We start from the raw sequence: 20,601 nt of genomic DNA on the forward strand, positions 1-20,601 counted from the left end.
CACAAAGGGCACTCAGAAGGTTAGCCACGGGAAGAAAATATTTTTTTAAAAATATATTTATTTGGCTGTGTCAAGCCTTGGTTCCTGCTCACGGGAGCTTCGTTGCTTCATATGGGATCTTTCCTTGTGGCCCAAAGACTCTCCATTTGTGGAGCAAGGGCTCAGTTGCTTCTCAGCACATGGGATCTTAGTTCTACAACCAGGAATCAAATCCTGCACTGCAAGGCAGATTCTTAACCACTGGACTACCAGGAAAGTCCCCAAGAAGACAATTTAAAGGCGATTGCTGTGTATCGAGAATACCCCTGAAAAAGCTAGTTAGTGTCAGGGAGGAGGAAATTTCCCTTCTACCCTCTTGAGTTCTTGTGCCCAGACTAATAATAAAATCTACAGGAAATGGATTAATGGGAGAAAAATAAACATATTTTAATTTGCAAGCACAAAAGTGTCATAGAAATGAATCTAGAGTGGCAAAAGCAGGCAATTTTCATACTTTTTAGACAAAGGAACAAGAAGTTTGCCAGGAACTGACAGGACAAAGCAGCTTAGGTTTTCGTGCTTAATTGGTAAAGAATCTAAACAGAGTTTGGGCTTGGGGTAGTCAATTAAAGAAATAAAAGGTTTGTTTATACAGGTTTCTCAGCCCAAATTCCTTGTCTCCGTGATAAGGATGACCTTTTACCTCCATATTCAGGAGGGCATGGAGAGATTTATTTCCCACTTTCAGAGAGACGGAGAGGAGGGTCAGAGTGTCCTTCTTGCATTGGCCATTTCTTAAATAGCTTTAACTCAAAATAATCACTATGCCATGGAGGCATGTTTTGAGATGGCCCGCCCTGAGCCTTAGTAATAGAAAAGATTTGAAATACTTGAACAGCTTTTCAAAATTAAAAACAATTTTTAGATTAGTGACTATGACTCCTAGAAAACCCACTCTGCTGGGACTGAACTCTGTGTGGGGGTAGGCTAAAAATACTAATATGGTAGCTGGCCAGGTAAATGTTTGGAGACTGATTGGATTGTTTTTGTTTTCAACTTTATTGAGGTACAATAGACCAAATTGATATGCTTAAAGTATACAATGTGATGATTTCATATCTGTATACTTTATGACATGATTATTGGAATCAAGTTAACACATTCATCAACTCACATACTTTAAATTTTTTGTGTGTATCACAGAGTCAGACACGACTGAGAGACTGAACAATCGTAATTTATTAACTACAGTCATCATGCTGTACATTACATCCGCAGAGCTTATTCATCTTGTATTGAAGGCTTGTACCTATTTCCCTATTTCCCTACAACCCAAATATCTATTTATATATATATATAGCTCTAAGTATCTATTTACCGGTGTATCTCTCCATATTTTAAGCTGGCTTCCCCAAAACTGATCAGATGAAAAACATTTAACCTCAGTTTAGTAAATTAATCCCTCCTATCAGTTTCTTTGGAGGGAGTTACATAGAATTGTCTTTATGACAATTACATTTCTATGCTTGTAATTACAAATCAATGATGTAACTAGAAGTTCATTTTGTATATATATATACACTTGTGGGACATAGTGCATGCTAAGCCGCTTCAGTCGTGTCTGATTCTTTGTGATGCTATAGACTATAGCCCACCAAGCTTCTCTGTCCATGGGATTCTCCAGGCAAGAATCCTGGAGTGGGTTGCCATGACTTCCTCCAGGGGATCTTCCTGACCCAGGGATCAAACCCGCATCTCTTGGGTCTCCTGCATTGCAGGCGGGTTCTTTCACCACTAGTGCCATCTGGGAAGCCCAGGGGAGATAGAGATGGAATAAATTGAAGACACAGGAAAGAAGGAGAAGAATTGCTAGAGCAATATTCTTGAGTAGGTGGGCGGAGATGGGAATGGAATCCCAAGTGGAAAAGGTGACATTAGCCATGAACAGAGGCAGTTCCTCTATATATAGAAGAAAAGACCATGTATATGGTACAGATACGGACAGCTGGGTCAGTGTGGGGAAGCTTGATCGTTTTCCTTAATCATTTCTATTTTCTCTATGAAATAGAAAGCTAAGTCAGTAACAGAAACTGAGGGTGAAGGAGTGTCTTTGGTAAGCTTGAGCAGAAGTAAGGAAGTACAAAAATACTGCCAAGGAGAGTGAGGAAGTGAAAGGACTAGACATAGACTAAGACTGCTGGGCAGTTCTAAAGCCTGCTTAAGATACTGCTCATGACCTTAAAGTGAAACTCCTGAACTTGGATATGAGTTTATCTCTAACTGAGGTTAAGTAGAAAATTAGTTTTGTTTTTCTCTAATAATGAATCAGTTTTCCTAACACGAACACTAAATAATTTTCTTTTCCAGTGGCGTGTACTGTCCATACTTTCATCACATATAAGTTCCTGTTTCTGCACTGGTGTCTTTCTGAATTTTAATTTAAAGCTCTTTAGCCTATTTGTCTGTTTTTGTGCAAAAACCATGCTAGTAATTCTTGGTTGGCCCTGCTTACATTTTGCCAAATATACCAATACATGTCCATCATGTTTGAGATCAGATTAGGAATGCCCACCCTGCTGAATTTGACTCAAGACACGATTTATTTTAATAGGCCAATAAGCATTAAAATCAGGAAAACAAAGAGACTGTCAGGAACCATTCATTCATTTACTCACTCATTCAATAAATATTTATTAGGCATCTATTATGTGCCAGGACTCATGATGATTAATGCTGGTGAGATGGGCAGAATCAAAAAAAGTCAACTGCAGTCATGAAAATGTAGTCTTTGGTGACTGTGTGTGCGCGCTCAGTCACTCAGTTGTGTCCAACTCTTTGCAACTCTATGGACTATAACCTTCCAGGCTCCTCTGTCCATGGGATTTCCCAGGCAAGAATACTGGAGTGGGTTGCCATTTTCTTCTCCAGGGGATCTTCCCAACTCTGGGATGGAACCCACATCTCTGGTGTCTCCTGCAAATATTAATTAAAAAATGACTCGAATTTAACATTGTAATTGTGACAGGTGTTCTAAAGAAGAGGCAGCTGTTTGGTAAGAAAGATTTGACTCTATCAGAGAGGGTTTGACCTTGTGGGGAAGGAAATAAAAGTTGCTATTTATAGGATGAGTGGGAGGAGAGACAGGAGAGAGATAGAAGAGAGTTCCAGGGGAGGGAAGAGCAGATACAAAGCACCCAGCAGATGGTAGGAGCCGCCTGAGTCCAAAGATATGAAAAGATGCGGATGTGTTTGTGTGCAGTATTTAGAGATCGGACCGTGCAGAGGAAGCCAGGCAATGAGAGTGCATAGACACAGCCAGCAGAGAAAGAGGAAAACAGGAGACTTGGCTGTCAGAGAAGCCAAGAGCAAATACGTTCTAGGTGAAGTGATCTCACAAAACTGTGAGTTTCCTGTCCCTAGGTCCACTTCAGAAGAAGGTTGTTGTTTAGTTGCTAAGCCATGTCCGATTCTTTGCAACCCCATGGACTGTAGCACGCCAGATCTCTTCGTCCGTGGGATTTGTGTTGCCCTTTCCTTCTCCAAGGGATTTTCCTGACCAGGGATCAAACACGTGTCTCCTGCAATGGCAGGCAGATTCCTTACCACTGAGCAACCAGAAGGTCCTCAAAAGCTGGTAACAGTTTGCAATTCATGAGCAGATTTAACAAATGATTTTTTAAAAAGTAAATTCAATTGGAGGATAATTGCTTTACCATATTGTTGTGTTAGTTTCTGCCACACATCAACATGAATCAACCATAGGTATACACATGTCCCCTCCTTCATCCTCCGTCCCACCTTCCACCCCATCCCACCCCTCTAGGTTGTCACAGAGTACTGGGTTGAGCTCCCTGCAAATTACAGCAAATTCCCACTGGTTATCTATTTTTCAGGGCAGCAGTGGCGAGACATAGACATAGATAACAGACTTGTGGACACAATGGGGGAAGGAGAGGGAAGGACAAATTGAGAGATTAACATGGCAACAAATGATTTTTATGCAAGGTGGTTTTCCATCCTTATAGAATGCTGTTTATGTATCATTTTGCACTTAACTTGAGATTGGTCTTTTCTTTTATAAAAGCATCAGCATGAGATGAATTGCAGATGAAGACGGCTCCCTTAGGTGTTTGCCTGGAGCACAAGCCCTTTCTGTTTTAGGCACCACAGCAATCTCAGTGCTGGCAGCATGCCTGAGACAGAGTAGATACTGAGTAATACTTGTCAAAGTAGTCAATTAGTAAAGCAAATAATTCAAAATTCTGTGGTTCTAAGGATATATTTGTTCACAGCACTCCACGGTGGCACATGTCAATGGCATCTATTAAAGGTAAGAGCTGACAGGGTCAGGTTCACCACGACCGCCTGGGAATTCATTCATTGGCTTCTTTTTATTGCTGTGCTATGCTTAGTTGCTCAGTCATGTCCAACTCTTTGCAAACCCCCGGACCACAGCCCGCCAACCCTCTGTCCATGGGGGTTCTTCAGGCAAGAATACTAGAGTGGGTTGCCTTGCCCTCCTCCAGGGGATCTTCCCAACCCAGGGATCAAACCCAAGTCTCCCATATTGCAGGCGGATTCTTTACCGTCTGAGCTACCAGGGAAGCAAGTTCATAACAAAAATTGACTCATTGTTTGTTTCACTTATTTATTTTAAAAATACATTTTGAAAGGTAATCAAAATTGAAGGGTACACTCTCACTGAGCACAACTTGGAAGAAAACTTCAAAGAAATAAGGACAGCATTAAAAAAAATTATTTATTGGATAATGCAGCATTAGAAAGAAAAAAACAACTTTTTTTCCTGTCGTAAAAGGACTTGGATGGTCCTCGCCCTAAGAAGCTCACAGTGTAGTGGACAAACAGGAAAAATGAACAGAATTTCTATTGAATATGTCAATCACAATACTAGGAATGCATGCCAAGAGGGCTATGGAAATACATGGAAGACATTCAGTAAATGCTTGTTAAATGTTGAAAAAAATTGATCCAAATTTTCAGTAGGTAGGAACTAGCACAAGCTGTAGCATCTCATCTTAGGGTTGCATCGTTTAGTCCTTTTGAATCAGACAAGGTCTGAGGGTCTCGTCAACAGGAAGGAGGCTGAAGGATCTGGGATCGGTGAGTGCCTTGACACTGGGTTTCAGCCCTTGACCAGGACCTGAGGAGAGATACTGGAAAAGTCGGAACTAAGGAGCTGTCGCAGGGATGAGGTGGGTTGTAAAGGTACGGGGCTGTGGGGTAAAGAGGGATACCCATGTTAACCAACACTTACGGAGTTCTTAGAATGTGCTAGGTTTCATGAAGCTTATTTAATCCTGTAACAATTCTGAGAGGTATAAATAGTCTAATTGTGCTCTGTTTACCATGGCCATCAGATATTTTCCTCTCTACTCTCACCTGTGAATAACTAGACAATGTCCTTCAATCTTGATTTTGTCTTCTCCCTTCGGTCTGTTTCCTTTGCTTTGGGGTTCCATTCTGGTCATTGGCCATGCCAAGAGAGATGCACCCTAAACATCACGTGTCCACACAGACCCTTCTCTTCAGGCTCCAACAGTGGCCTTGTGCAGCTCAAAGAGAGCTGTTGCTGTGTGCACATCCGTGATGAAGTGGCATTTGTTGTTCTTGCCATTTATATTCAGTTTCCACTTTCTGAAATTAGAGAATTGTGAAGCTTGGTTGCAGAGATGTGCCCAAAGGGCCTGGGGTTGCTAATTGTTCATCTTTTTAAGAACAACTCTGGTTCTGACTTTCTCTTTGAAAAGGAACACCCATCTCCAGCCAACTTTCTCAAAAATCAGCCACAAGGAGTCTGAATAGTTTAATTTTAGATGTGGAAGCTGCCATAGACAGCATCCAGTATTATTTTAATTATCTTCCTTAATGAATGAGAGTGCTGAGGGCTGAGGTTACATGAGCAGCCCAAAACACAAAGGAACTTGGTCCTGACTGTTGGTCTGGTGCATCCTTTACTTATAGCCCAACGGAAAATTATTTCAAATCAGCAAAATCATGTTCACAGCCAAAAGACATTCTTAAAAAAAATTCCTTTTCTCACATTTCATTGTCTCTTTAAATTATATCTGCTATTTCAAGATTGTATTATACAAGAAACTATTTCAGAAACCATATAGTCTAATCTAAAACTATTAAATAAATCCGGTCCCTTGTTTAGAGTTTATATTTCATTTCTTTAAGAAATTCACACACACACACAAAAGAAATTCACGAAGAAACAAACAAACAAATTACCATCTTAATAGCTTCAGTCAGTTACCTAGTGTGAAAGATGAAAATAAGGATCTAAGGCAAGTTCTTTTCAAATTGCCCTCTTTCCTCTTCTGGAATGTGGGGAAACATGAGTCACCCTTAGGTGTTTCAGGTTAAAGGGTAAGCAAGAGTTTGAAAATGTTCTATTATCCAAGACCATACAGCCTGAGTACATTTGTCGAACATGAAACTGGCATGATATCATCATTAACAGGACGAGGAGTGTTAATGAAATCACTGCTGGAAAAACATGAGGGTTAAAAAATGTGGAAACAGAAGGAAGTCAACCAGAGTCTCATGCCGATGACCCAGGCTGCTTTTACAAGCAAAGTTTCAGTGATAACTTTATAAACATGGAGACAACAGAACAGCTCACTATGTGTCATTCAATAATAAAGTAGAGCATGGGACTAATGCTTAGAATGTAAGACAGGTACTGTTTGACAATACTCTTGAATTTAAGTATATGCTCAATATTATAATAATTTTGGCTGTATGTATAATGGTATTGGGACCACACATATTTTTAAGAGCTGAAATCTAAGTGTTTTGGCTGGTTTTTCAAATAGGTTTCTCCACACACCCCTGTGCAGACAAACCAAATGAAATGGGACAGGTTTCTTCTTTGTGGTCAGACTTCTCTCTTTAAGCCAGTAATTGAAAAGAGGTACAGCATAATGAGTCAGAATGCCCCGTCATTGCTTTCTGAAGAGCTGCAAGAATACCGCTTTTATATTTTAATCTTCCAGGTTAAGTACTCCTATAATTCACCTGGTTTAAGTATACTTCAAACCTAAACGTACATTTTATCTTATTATTTTTCTTTTCTTACCACGAACTCTGGTTTGGATGGTGGGAAAGGAAGAAATCTCAGTGAGACGTCCAGGAGTGCAACTTAGGAGATAAGTGAAGGTCAGTGGTTGGCTTTAATTGTGACCAAGGAGGGTCTTGGAGAAAATCAGGAGGCCACATTTAGCCAACGTCTAGGATCTCAGAGAGATTCCGTAGTTAACTCACCCCTGATGCCTGGATTCCCTTATTTTAATTAATTATTTTAATTTCCTTGTATCTTTTTATTCTGGCCATGACATTTATTTACAAAAAAAAAAAAAAAAAGACACCCCCGCCCCGGAAACCAACGATCAAACAAGATCCCAAGAAAGGTGTGCGTACTGGTCGTCCGCAGGAAATTAACTCCAGGAGAGTGTGGAAAACAGTATCCTTGGGTGCTTGATCGCTCAGGCGTGTCCGACTCTTTGTGGTCCCAGGGGCTGCAGCGCCCCAGGCTCCTCTGTCCATGAGGATTCTCCAGGCCAGAATACTGGAGTGGGTTGCCCTGCTCTCCTCCAGGGGAATCTCCCCAACCCAGGGATCGAACCCAAGTCTCCCGCATTGCAGGCGCATTCTTTACCGCCTGAGCCCACAGGGAAGCCCAGTCTCCCTGGGGCTAACCCTCTACTAGGTGGGCCTTAGGCAGCCGTGACACCAAAGTGCGACCTCTCCACCTCCCTCCCGGCCGGCCTTTGCGGGTCTGCAACTGACCACAGCGCGCGGGGCGGAGTCGGGCCGGGAGCGCGCCCGGGTCCTCGCCCCCTCCCGCGGCCGGGCGCGCTCGGGGAGTGAGTCTTTGTATAGTCAGGGCTTCTGCTGGGCAGGGCCAGCTGTTAATCCTCCAGGCGGACACCGGGGCGTGGGGGGGGAGATGGGGCATATAGGTGGCGTCCGCTGGTGAGAAACACCTAGCGCAGGTAAAAGGGTGGCGGCGAGAGGGAGTTCCCACCTGTTGCGTTCTTCCAGAAATGAAGACTTAAGAAAATACCTAGGAGGGGCCGATCGCTGTCTTTCGGACGCGCCTGGAAACCCCACCCTCGGTCAGAGGAAAAGCCCTTGGGCTGAGAGGCAGGAGCTTCAGAAAAACCGAGAAGAAAAGCAGCTCCTCCGCGCGCCGGGTCCTCGGCCTCGCACTCCTGCGCCCCGGCCGCGGCCCTTCGCCCCGCCGCGCCCTCCCTCCCCGGCCTCCGGGTGCCTCGGCCGGCGACCTGCCCCGGAGTCCTCCCATGGCGCCAGCCCGAGCCCCAGGCTCCCCGAGCGGGGCCCTCTGCCGGCAACTCCTGCTGACCCTCGCGGTGAGTGGCCGCCTGGACACCGGGCCCGGGAGGGCGCACGGACAGATGCGGGAGAGAGGGGCACCTTTGGGAGCAGAGATCTGTGGGTGGCGAGCCAGGCGGGGGCTCCTGGCGCCTGGGGCTGGCTGCAAAAGTGCAGTCGCTTGGGGTGGGGGAGGGCGGACAGAGGACGGCGACCTGGGCGCTGAGATCCCGCAAGGGGACGAGGAGGAGGGTGTCTCCGGTAGCGGCTGCAAACGCCCATGGAAATCCGTGGCCCCTGGGTACGAGCCGCCGAGCGCCGCCCGCCTGCGCACCTCGCGGGGGAGGGCAGTCCAGGCCGGCTCAGGGCCGGGTTCCGGCCGCGGACGGGGTGAGCCGCTGGGCGGGCACGACCAAACGCACCGATCCTGGGGTGAAAGAGAGGTCTAGGCGCCTTTTGGGGAATTGATCTTAGGCTGTGGGTGAAGGGGAGGGAAGCGCGGGGACCGGGCTGTCTGGACCCTCTGCACGTGAAAATGGTAGAGGGCTCCCAGATGGTCCTCCGTTAAGGTTTCCATTGTTGGTCCACACGTGAGGTTTCATTCCCTTTAAACTTTGGGGAAATGGTCGCCTCGGAGGCATCCGGATTCTTCCTCCCTCCGCCTGCCCCTCCCCGCCCTCCAGTTCCAGTTTCTTTTTCCGCTTTACGAAACACAATAGCTACCAGCCCACCTCCCCAAAGCTCTGAGAGAAAGTGGGGGTGGCCTTATTTGGAAAGGACAACGCCACCACCCTCACCCCACCACCCCCGGGCTGAAAAGCCCGGGATCTCTTTAGGGGAGGGGGCTGCAGGCACGGAATCTAGAGCGGCGGAGCAGCGCCTGAGAGACTGTGGGACCAGGGGCTCCCCAGACAGAGCTCCTGGGGTACCCTGGAAGAAGAATAGTCAGAGACGATGAGCGAGGGGGCTAAGCCCGTAGTGTCCTTTTCAAGCTGAGCCGCAGGCGTTAGGGCTCCGGGCAAACCTGAAGGACACGGGGACGAACCTGGAGAACAGACAGTTGGGGAATTCCTTCTGGGACTGGTGGAACTGGCGGCGTGAAATATCCAGTCAATTTCCCTTACTCTACCGCGCTCCTGTTTCACGGAATTCCTGAAATTTTTAATGAATGAAGTTGTAGTCGTCGATATCATTAGAATGGCTTTCCTTATGGACTTCAAACCTTAACTCATTTCTTGGGGCAAGTTAATAACATACAAAGGGCCAGGTGCACGGCAATTAACAGTTCACTGTCGAGGAAATCGAGAATGGAATATGTAAATAACGGTCATAAAATGTCTCTTGATTTTGATTAGATTCTCAGTAAAGTTGACCCCCCCCCCCCCCACCCCTTTTTGGACTCTTCTTTCTGAACCGTTGCCCTTGAAGGAAAAAAGCATGATTAGGCTCGGGTAATGAAATGCACAGGCCATAAATATTCCCAGGCGGCTCAGATGGTAAAGAATCTGCCTCCAATGCGGGAGACCCAGGTTTGATCCCTGGGTCGGGAAGATCCCCTGGAGAAGGGAATGGCAACCCACTCCAGTATTCATGCCGGAAGAATTCCATGGACCGAGGAGACTGGCAGGCTACATGTAGTCAACCTGGTCGCAAAGAGTAGGACACGACTGAGCAGCTAACACTGATACACTAACAGAAGTTTCTGTGTGTCTTCTCAGGCCCTTTTAGAAAAAGCAGATATGGGGAATAAACTAAAGTTGAATAATCCTCTTTCCTTGACCTTCCTTAGCTTCAAAGCTGCATCGGCCAGAAGTGGGGTGACTCCGGCTGCACCCCTCATCCTGCTGCATTTTTGCTGGTCGGGTTGGTGTGTCTTAAGCTCTTCTGAGGCTCCCGTGCACGTCTGCAGAGCCCTGCCAGCCTCAGATGGTTGTTGTGGTTGTGAGCCTCATGTGTGATAGACGTTTAGAGAAGAGAAGCATTACTGAATAAAAATGGCTTGTGGGACATAATCACCTCCTCCCCATGCACCCAAGTAATCCTTCATCATTCCATGAACCAGTTCCCAACTTCCTCGTCCTGCCTCACCTCACACATTTGCACTCTGCCTCCACCTCAGTGTACTTCCACTATGGCTCAGATGTAAAGAATCTGCCTGCAATGCAGGAGACCCAGGGTTGATCCCTGGGTGGAGAAGTTTCCCTGAAGGAGGGCATGACAACCCACTCCAGCATTCTTGCCTGGAGAATCCTCACGAACAGAGGAGCCTGGTGGGCTTCAGTCCAGGGGGTCTCAAAGAATCAGACATGACTGACTTCCTGCCTAAACACCTAATGAAGCTTCTGTCTCTAAGGTCCGTCAGGGATCTCCTTTGTTAAATTCAAATCATTCCTTATGCAATTTCATCTTGTGATTGGAGCCTTTATGAAAAATCTAATCTACCAATACATAAAGAATTCTTATAAATCAAGTCCAGCGTTAACATGAAAAACCATAAAGTAATAAAAATGTCTCTTAAAATATTTCAGCCTCACTCATAATAGGGAAAGGTGAATTTAAAACCACCTTGAAATGTCATTTCTCATTTGGCAAATGTCCAAAAGTTTGAGAGTAGGCTCTATAGGCAAGAATGTGGAGAAATAGAAGCTCTTAGATGGTTGGTGAGTGTAACAAAAAATTACAACCTTTATGATCTATATGGGTTGTAACAAATGCAAATAGAAACTTTTTTACTTCTTCCTTTCTAATTTGTATGCACTTCCTTCTGTTGATATACCAAATGCTGCATTGTTTTCATTACTGAGACTTCCTAAGACCTTTCACAGTCAGCTAAAGCTAATATCCTTTCACGGCTTTTCTTTTTCATAATTTTTCTATTTTTAATTGTTTGTTTTTTCCTTATGACCTCTTTAAAAACATATCAATTATCCCTTCATTTGTAAAAAACCTTTTTATTTTGTATTGGGGTATAACTGACTGACAGTGTTGTGATAGATTCAGGAGAACAGTAAAAGGACTTAGTGATACATATACCTGTATCCATTCTTCCCCAAACTCCCCTCCCATCCAGGCTACCACATAATATTGAACAGAGTTCCCTGTGCAATTTAGTAGGTCCTCAGTTATCCATCTTATTATTATTTTTTTAAGCCTGAATTCTTTTTTTGTTTTTTTTAAATTTATTTATTTTTGGCTGCACTGGGTCTTCCTGCTGTGCGTGGTGGGCTTTTTCTCTAGTTGTGGTGAGCAGGGACTGCTCTTCGTTGTTGTGAGTGGCTTTCTCATTGCAGTGGCTTCTCTTGTTGCTGGGCCGGGGTTTCGGTCGTTGCAGCATGGCATGTGGAATTTTCCTGATCAGGGATCGAACCAGTGTCCCCCCGAATTGGCAGCAGATTCTTATCTACTGTACCACCAGGGAAGTCTGGTTATCCATTTTAGATACAGCAGTGTGTACATGTCCATCCCAGACTCCCTAACTATCCTTCCCACCCAGTTTATGCAACCATAAGTTTGTTCTCTTAAGTCTGTGAGTCTATTTCTGTTTTCTGAGTAAGTTCATTTGTATCATTTCTTTTTAGATTCTGTGTATAAGGGATGTCTTATGTCTTATAGACACTCTTTCTCCTGTCTGACTTAAGTTTGTTTGCTCATTATGACAATCTTTGGGTTTCCTTATGCTCTTTTAAGTTAGCTTGTCTAGTTCTGGAAAAAGAGTACTGTTGGGATTTATTAGAGTCATAAACTTCATAATTTAACTTTGTGTAAATTGATATACTTACATTGTTGATTTTTTTTTCTATTCAAAATAATGATACATATTTATTTTTGTGCAAGTCTTCTTTTGTGTCCTTCGAAATATTTTCAGATTTTTCTCAGATAAGCTTAAGTTTACTTTTTGGTATTCTAACTTTTTTTCTTTTACCACTTTTGAAAATGATTTCTTTTTTTCCAATATATTGCTTAACTGACTTTATGTGGATGAAGACCAATGATTTGTGTATTTTAGCAGTTATTTCTGCACCCATAGTGAAATTCTCTTACTGTTTTATGGTTAATTTGCTTGGGTTTTCCAGATAAATAGTCGTATCAAATGCAAATAGTTATTTTTATTTTTACCTCCTTCTTTTCATTCATATATCTAATATACTTTAATGTAATGTTAACTATAGGTGATGACTCTTGGGAAGTCCATCTTGTTTCTAAGTTTAGTGAGGCTATCCTAGTGCTTTTCTATTGGTGATGTGATTATAATATAAAATAAAACTCATACTGAAATAGCACTTATCAAATCCTATTGGGGGCTCTTTTTTTTAAAGAAAAGTTTAAGAATGGTTATTGAATTTGGCCAAATGGTTTTCAGCAGCCATGGTGCGCATCACATGCTAGGTCTACTTACTTAGTGGCTTGAGTTTCCTGGAACATCCAAAAAACAAGAGTGTGGCTCACAAGTCCGTGTGAGGCTAGTTCACTTCTAACTCATACCCACAATGAAGGTTTTGCATTTGGGAATCCAGATTAACATGAGTGGCTCTTCTCTTAGGTCTTAGGCAGGTCCATGCTTTGATTTTACTCCCTTCAATTTGAGGACAAAAAAACGGAATCTAATCTTTTCAGATTAGAAGTTGTTTCTGGTTACTCCGGTGTTCCATCTTTATCAGTTTTTGCCTAGCGCTTCCTTGCAAGATGTTTTAGGATGGTTTAAAAACACGTATTCGGCATTTTTAGTTTTGGCCTGGGGATTTGACTGAACGCCCTGGGTCCCTTTTTGGCAAAGAAAATTGTTCCCTGAGTTCATTTGTCACACTGGTCAGAGTGACCTTATTCCAGTAGAAAGTTGCTTATGTCATTTGTGTGTGTGTGTGTGTGTGTGTGTGTGTGTGTGTGTGTGTGTGTGTGTGCGCGTGCGTGCTAAGTTACTTCAGTCTGGTCCAACTCTATGCAACCCTATGGACTGTAGCCCACCAGACTCCTCTGTCCATGAGATTCTCCAGGCAAGAATACTGGAGTGTGTTGCCTCGCCCTCCTCCAGGGGATCTTCCCGACCCAGGGCTTGAACCCACATCTCCCATGGTCCTGCTTTGCAGGCGAATTCTTTACAGCTGAGCTACCTGGAAAGCTTGCTTATGTCATTTATCTGCTTAAAACAAATCTTTGGTTTCTTATTATCTTTAAGAAAAAAAAGATCTATGTGTGTACTGTGTTAAGGCTGTTCAGACTCTCTCCCACACCTGCTTCTCTGAATCCATTTTCAGTTCCTCTCCCTCTTGTGCTATATACATCAACCATGGCAAATGGCGTTTAAGGTCTGTGGCCCCTCGGGGTCTGTGCGCATGCTGTTCCTGTGTTGGGAACATACAGTCTGCCTCCCCGGACATGACTAACATGTCTCCCCTCTTCACCTGTGCCTTAGAAGGGGCTGGCTCCCAGTGATCTCCCAAAGCACCCTGAACTTCCCTGTCATAGCTTTTATCCTCCTTTATTGAAATTGCAAATATCTTACCTTTGACTTGAATGTTTCATGAGAACCCTGTTTGCTGCTCATGTCTGGTACATAGTAGACATTTAATATATATTTGTTGAATGAATGAATGAGTGGATGTCCAGGACACTGTTATCTGAGATGCTGTCTTAATTTGGCCATCCTCACCTTTTCCATCATTTTTACCTTAGTCCAAGTCACCACCCCTCCTCTCTTAGATTCCTCCCAGTGGATCTCCTTGCTTCCACTCTGGTCCCCTATAGTATGTTCTCTGCTGGCTCAGAAGATAATCTGCCTTCAACGCAGGAGACCCGGGTTCGATCCCTGGGTTGGGAAGGTCCCCTGGAGAAGGGAATGGCTTCTCACTCCAGGATTCTTGCCTGGAGAATTCCATGGACAGAGGAGCCAGGCTACTGGTGAAGAATCAGATGGCAAAGAATGCTAAAAATCAGATGGGAAAGAATCCGCCTGCAACGCAGGAGATCCAGCTTTTATTCTTGGGTGGGACGATCCCCTGGAGGAGGAAATGGCAACCCACTCCAGTATTCTTGCCTGGAGAATTCCATGTACAGAGAAGCCTGGCAGGCTGCAGTCCATGGGGTCGCAAAGAGTCGGACACGACTGAGTGATGAACACTTTCACTTTTCAGTCTGTTTTCCTGTGGCCACCGGAATGAGTCTGTGTAAATGCTCACAACGTGATGCCATAGTCTCTAACCATACGGTTGCTTCTCTTTGCCCTCAGAATAAAACTGTACTCGTTCCTGTGGTCTTTTAGACCTTATCTAATATGCCCATGACTGTCTTTTCAATGTCATGTCCTGTCACTCTTCCCTCTCTGTTTAATGCTGTTGTGTTTGTTGATTTAGTTGCTCAGCTGTGTCCACCTCTGTGACCCCATGGACTTTCACCTGCCAAGCTTCTCTGCCCGTGGGATTTGTCAGGCAAGAATACTGGAGTGGGTAGCCGTTCCCTTCTCCAGGGGATCTTCCTGACCCAGGGATCAAGCCCATGTTTCCTGCTTGGCAGGCAGATTCTTTACCACCGAACCACCTGGGAACCCTGTGTTTACCGCTGCAAGCTCCTTTGTGTTCCTCTGACACACCAGGTGAAGTCGCCTCTCAGGGCCTTTGGTGCGGCTTTTGTTTCACTTGGAAGGCTCTCCCCTAGTTAATGAATTGGTTTGCTTCCTTGTTTCATTCTGTTCTTTTCCTTTATCCCCCTCTCTCCCTGTTTTACTTTTCTTATAACACTTAGTCATGGTGTTATGTGATCTTTGTGCATTTGTGTATTGACTTTTTGTCTCTTATTATAAGATAATCTCAGTGAAGTCAAGAAATTCTCTTTGTTCACTGTGGTAGTCTTTGAACACTGCCCGGCACCCAGGCAGCAACCAAGAAACGTGGGTTGAATTGAATCAGTGGGAGTGTGCTTTCTGTCCCCTTGAGCTGGGCTGTTCTCATGTCTGCCCCTGTTTGCTCTAGACTAGGCAACCAGTGAGAATTCTTCTCATCTTTTTATTTCCAATTCAAGTGTAGTCTCTTGGTTGTGTCCTTGCTTAGTTCCAAATGAAATGTAATCTCTGTCATGCTTAGTTCTTCATACACAATTTAAATTGGGTAATTAAAAGGGTCTTTAATGTGTTTTGGAGACAAAAATTTTCATCCCAATTTTGATGATTTTAATTTATGTTTATAGATTTTTAAATAACAATGTAAATACTGGTTAGCTATTTTGCTTTCAGTCAAAAACCTTTGCAAAAATATAGAAAAGATAAAAACAACCAGCAATCTTTCAGAAGCATCTGTTATACAGAATTTATTTTCAATGTGCTCAGATATGTATTGTATTGTAACTGGTTCACCATAAATCACGAAATCATTTACATTTTTAAGTGAAATATTTTTAACACTGACCTTAATTCTCATTAATGAGAAGTTCAAAATAAGTTCATATTTCAAAACCATGTGCTTGTATGCATGGGGTCACATGTAAATAATTTTTAAGTCACTCCATGGCAGTGAGTCAGGGATTGTCTTTAAAAGTGTTGGGCTTTTCTTGATTGGGATATTTTTGATTTGGTACCATGACTCATAGGCAGTTGACAGATAATTGAAACGATTTGCTGACTCATTAAATTGGTTTTTATTTTGTTCTTTTTACATATCTCTGCTGCCTTCCTAATAGTTTCCAGTATTTTCCCACAAAAGGGTGTTATTGGCTTCCCAATATACCCAGTAAGTTAGTGAAGTTATTATTAACTCCATTTTCAGACTAGGAAACAAAGTCCAAGAGGATAAGGAATTCTCTTGGTTCACATGCCTTGTGAGGGAGGGAACCATGGCTCTCTATTGGATTTGTTCTTCTCTTCTATGCAATTTTTTTCCTGAATTCTTAATCCCATTATATGCTTGGTATTATTTTGATAATTTTATAAACAGACTTATAATTATACAGATGTGTGCAAACTGTGTACACATGAAAAGGCTCTTTTTCATGCATAATATTGATTTATTTTTAGATCTTAACGTTTGCCTGTGATGCCTGCAAAACAGTGACACTACATGTTCCCTCTAAACTAGATGCTGAAAAATTAATTGGTAGAGGTAAGAAACTGCCAAAATATGTAATAAATCCTAATTTGCTGTGATCTTGTAAAATTAGTGTAATCCTTAGAAGGGTGACTGTATTGGAACTAATAGTTAAAACTAACACAGTACACCGTAATACAATATTTTTTAATATATATGGTGTCAATCCAATGAACAAAATATTGTTCTTTATTGAAAGATGTGATTATATAACATAAAATTGTTTTAATTTGATTAATGAAGTAATTACTAATATTTACATTAGATGTAGGCTATGGTATGTGTCAAAACATGTCTTTGAAATTGAGAAATAGTATTGAAACTATTTCTTGAGTTTAAGGGTGTTGTTTTTGGATTTTTATCCTAAACTATTTTGGCATCTTCCTGAGGTTTATTTCCACATTTTTTTTTTTTTTAATGGGCTTCTCTGGTGGGGAAGAATGGTAAAGATGATGAAGAATCATATGGCAAAGAATGGTAAAAATCAGATGGTAAAGAATTCACATGCAATACAGGAGATCTGGGGCTTGATTTTGGGTGGGAATGATCCCTTGGAGGAGGAAATGGCAACCCACTCCAGTATACTTGCCTGGAGAATTCCATGGACAGAGGAGCCTGGTGGGCTACAGTCCATGGGGTCACAAAGAGTCAGGCACGACTGAGCGACTAACACTTTCATTGCTTTTTTATCAATTAACTTTTTTCATTTAACTCAAATGTGTCACAAAAGATCAGATCAATGTAGAGACAGAATATGATGACTATTTAACAACAGATGCAAAGAGTTCAGTAATAATTCAATAACTTCCAGTTCTAATTTCTAGGTTCTCTTTAACTTACTTTATGTGTTTTCATGTGTTGCTCTGTGGCTGGTTTCAGTTAATAAAAACTTCTTTTGGTGTGAGTTTTATATTCAGACTGTGGAGTTTACATGTCTTTATTTCATAACAAATGTCTCTTTTTTTAAAAGGATGTGAAGTAGGTAAAAGCCGTGGTAGATATGTTTAATTAAGAACAACTTAATTAACCATGTAGTTTCATATGTCCTTTTAAAAAATGCAAAACTTAATTACAGTGTAATTAAAGTTTTTGATTGTACCACCTCAAATGCATAGCTTACGGTTAAAACTATATATTGCTTTGTTTACCTTACAAATGACTGCTCTGTGCATTTTCTACAGTTAACCTGAGGGAGTGCTTTAAATCTGCAACTCTCATTCACTCAAGTGACCCTGATTTCCAAATCTTAGAAGATGGTTCAGTCTATACAACACACGCCATTCTTTCGTCCTCAGAGAAGCGCTCTTTTACCATATTGCTTTCCAACACAGAGACCCAAGAAGAGAAGGAGATACCTGTCCTTTTAGAGCATCAAACAGAGGTATGCCCAAGTAAAAAAATGAAGTATAATGAATTGTTTTCTTCAGGTGTAACTCACATGACCAGAGAAGATGTGAATCAGAAGAGATAGAGGTTAGTTTAGCTTGAAGAAGGAAAACCATGACTCAGGTTAACAGTGTTGAAATGGAAAAGAGTGGTTCAACCTAGGTTATCCCAGGTTATAATTTCCTTTTATTTGGGACATAAAAGAAGTTGGCATATGGGACAGAATGAGAACTTGAGATTAGACATGGAGCAGCTTTTCTTGATCTTTACTGTGAAGTAGGTTTCCAAAACAATAAACATTATTGCTTAAGATTTTCGTATGTAATTTGGAGTATGTAGTTTTTAAAGATTCAGGAACTCGTAGGACATGTTAATGACTTACTGTGATGTCCTATTCAGGCAGCAGTACTAGGGTTTCATGTATCTTAGCATAATTTTTACTCTTAGAAAATGGAGGACTATTTTAGGGTACGATTTGGATCTCATGCACACATTTGACTTTGTGACACTCAAGATCAAAATGACTTCTGGTCAACCCCTGGCCATTATTCATGACAGCCGTTTGAGAGTTGTCACCATGTTTCTCTCCTCCTTCTGACACAGATCTCTCTGTTGGCCCCCTGGCTCTTCCTTAGTTGCTGGTGAGTGCAAGATGCTTATGCTGAATTTAGAAGGGCACCTATCCACTTAACGTTCTTTGCATATCTCTCCTCCTGTGTTTTTGCATGGCAGTGTGGCAACAGTAATTTTTTTTTCCAGTTTTGCTCCTAGGCTTCCGATTCCATCTCTCTCTCTCTTCCGTGTTCCCACCAAGTTATTTTCTCGAGAGGATTGCTGAGATAACAGTTAGGGCAGGGTTTTCTTCATTTTTTTTTTAATGGTATTGACATTTCGTTTGGTTTTCAAGCACTACCATGGTCCTACGCCTCCCCAGCTAATCCTCATGAGAACGAGAGAAGAAAGATGTATCAGTTTTCAAGTTTAAAAATAAAGTAGTAATTGACTTTATTGTTTTTTGTCGTTGTTTTCCAAATTGAGGTACTAAAGAAACAGCATTCTCAGGAGAAAGTTTTGAGACGTGCCAAAAGAAGATGGGCTCCTATTCCTTGCTCAGTGCCTGAGAATTCCTTGGGTCCATTCCCACTTTTTCTTCAACAGGTACAATTTACTTTCTTTTCACTGTGAGAGTCTATGGTTTCCATCTTTTTTAAAAATATGGACAATGAGTTTGCAATTATTTTTAAAAATGTGTATGTATGAATATATGAGTGAATGAGTGTGTCTATCATATGCTTAATATATGGTATAAATATATCTCTCTATACCTGTATATACTTTTTTGCAGTTGTAGTCATGCAAAAGCCATTTATAAAACAGTAAAGCCCGTCTAGCACTCTCAAACACATGCTTCTTCAATGGATTTTCATATCATCAAGTGTATCTCAGAGCCTGGATGTAGTCTAGAAAACCCCCAAACATCTTCCATAATAAAAGATGAAATTGTCGATAAAAAATCAAATGCCATGAAAGGGAAAGATGGTATACCTTTCCATGGTTTCTTTCCAAGTTCACTATTTAAATTGCACTGGGTCCACATATTCTCTCTCTCTTTTAACTTTCAGTGGAAACCTCAGCAAATTTTGTGCTTTTCTCCACTATCAGTGGTCACTACCATTCAGTCTATCTCTTAGGTTTCTTTCCCACCAATTCTTGAATTGGTGAGAGAGAAACATTGTTTAGAGCCCACCAATAAATTCAGTGCAACTGAGAGAAGAGCATTTTAAAGTTGAGAAAAATTTTTTTTGAAAATAATTGTGAGTCATCCTGATAGGTAGTCAAAGATCCTACTTAAGAGGATGAAAACACTTTGGAAAAAATTCTTTTTGATGTAGGATCTTAGTTCCCTGACCAGGGATCAAACACGTGCCCCCTGCATTGGAAGGCAAAGTCTTAATCTTTGGATTGCTGGGGAAATCCCAGAGAAAATTTTCCTTTTGAATCAAATATCAAAGTAGCACATTCACCAGGATATTCTGTCATTTCCATTTTCACTCTTTTTCATCCTCCTGTTGAACCCCTATGATAAAGACAATGCTGAGAAATAAAAACTAATTAAGGAAACCACTTTCCAAATGTTTGCCCTGCAGACAGTATACTTTAAATTCAGTGTCTCAAATATTGTTATATATAATAAAACTTCAGATGTTAAAAAAATTGACGAAAGGATAACTTTTCATACTCAGAATACTTTGTTTTCTAAGACAAGAAAAGTCCAAAATGCTTGATCCATATAAGTACATGTAGCCTTTGAAAGTATTTGTTAGTTATCCTGGAAAACTAACTTCGTTATTTTCCTCATGCCTTACTCTTGAATTTCTCAATTATTAGGCTTCCTTATTCTATTGCTGTCTTTTATTCATACATAATAGTAAGTTAAAGAGTGTAATTACTTATTGTAATAAAAATGTCAATGTGATTGCAAAATGTGTAGATGAGAGTTTTGCTGAAATACAAATTTGCCTTTTATGTATATACTGTCTACTTTCTAGATTCAATCTGATACAGCCCAAAACTACACTATTTACTATTCCATAAGTGGGCCTGGAGTTGACAAAGAACCTCGCAATTTATTTTATGTAGAGAGAGATACTGGAAACCTGTTTTGTACTCGTTCTATAGATCGTGAAACATATCCATCATTTGAGGTAAAGTCTAACGTTTACATATTGTATTAGTAAAATTAAGCTTGGCTATTTCGCTTCTCTTCCTCAATTCAGTTACTCTTTCTGTTTCCTGAGTTTTTCAT

General features: G+C 41.8%; 1 protein-coding gene across 4 annotated transcripts in view; it reads left to right on the forward strand.

The window, feature by feature from the left end:
* Positions 1 to 7,878: 7,878 nt before the first annotated feature.
* The window catches only part of LOC133047770 (desmocollin-2), a 36,052-nt gene continuing 23,329 nt past the window's right edge, over positions 7,879 to 20,601 (forward strand). The window contains exons 1-5 of one of the 4 annotated variants that reach the window (XM_061131263.1): positions 7,879 to 8,378; positions 16,340 to 16,424; positions 17,591 to 17,790; positions 18,834 to 18,953; positions 20,345 to 20,500. In XM_061131263.1, coding sequence (XP_060987246.1) covers positions 8,310 to 8,378; positions 16,340 to 16,424; positions 17,591 to 17,790; positions 18,834 to 18,953; positions 20,345 to 20,500 — 630 coding nt within the window. In that variant the 5' untranslated portion in view covers positions 7,879 to 8,309. The remainder of the gene's footprint in view (positions 8,379 to 16,339; positions 16,425 to 17,590; positions 17,791 to 18,833; positions 18,954 to 20,344; positions 20,501 to 20,601) is intronic. The other 3 variants (XM_061131262.1, XM_061131260.1, XM_061131261.1) reach the window with 3 other exon arrangements.

This window comes from Dama dama, chromosome 27, assembly GCF_033118175.1.
Source record: "Dama dama isolate Ldn47 chromosome 27, ASM3311817v1, whole genome shotgun sequence".
NCBI lineage: Eukaryota > Metazoa > Chordata > Mammalia > Artiodactyla > Cervidae > Dama > Dama dama.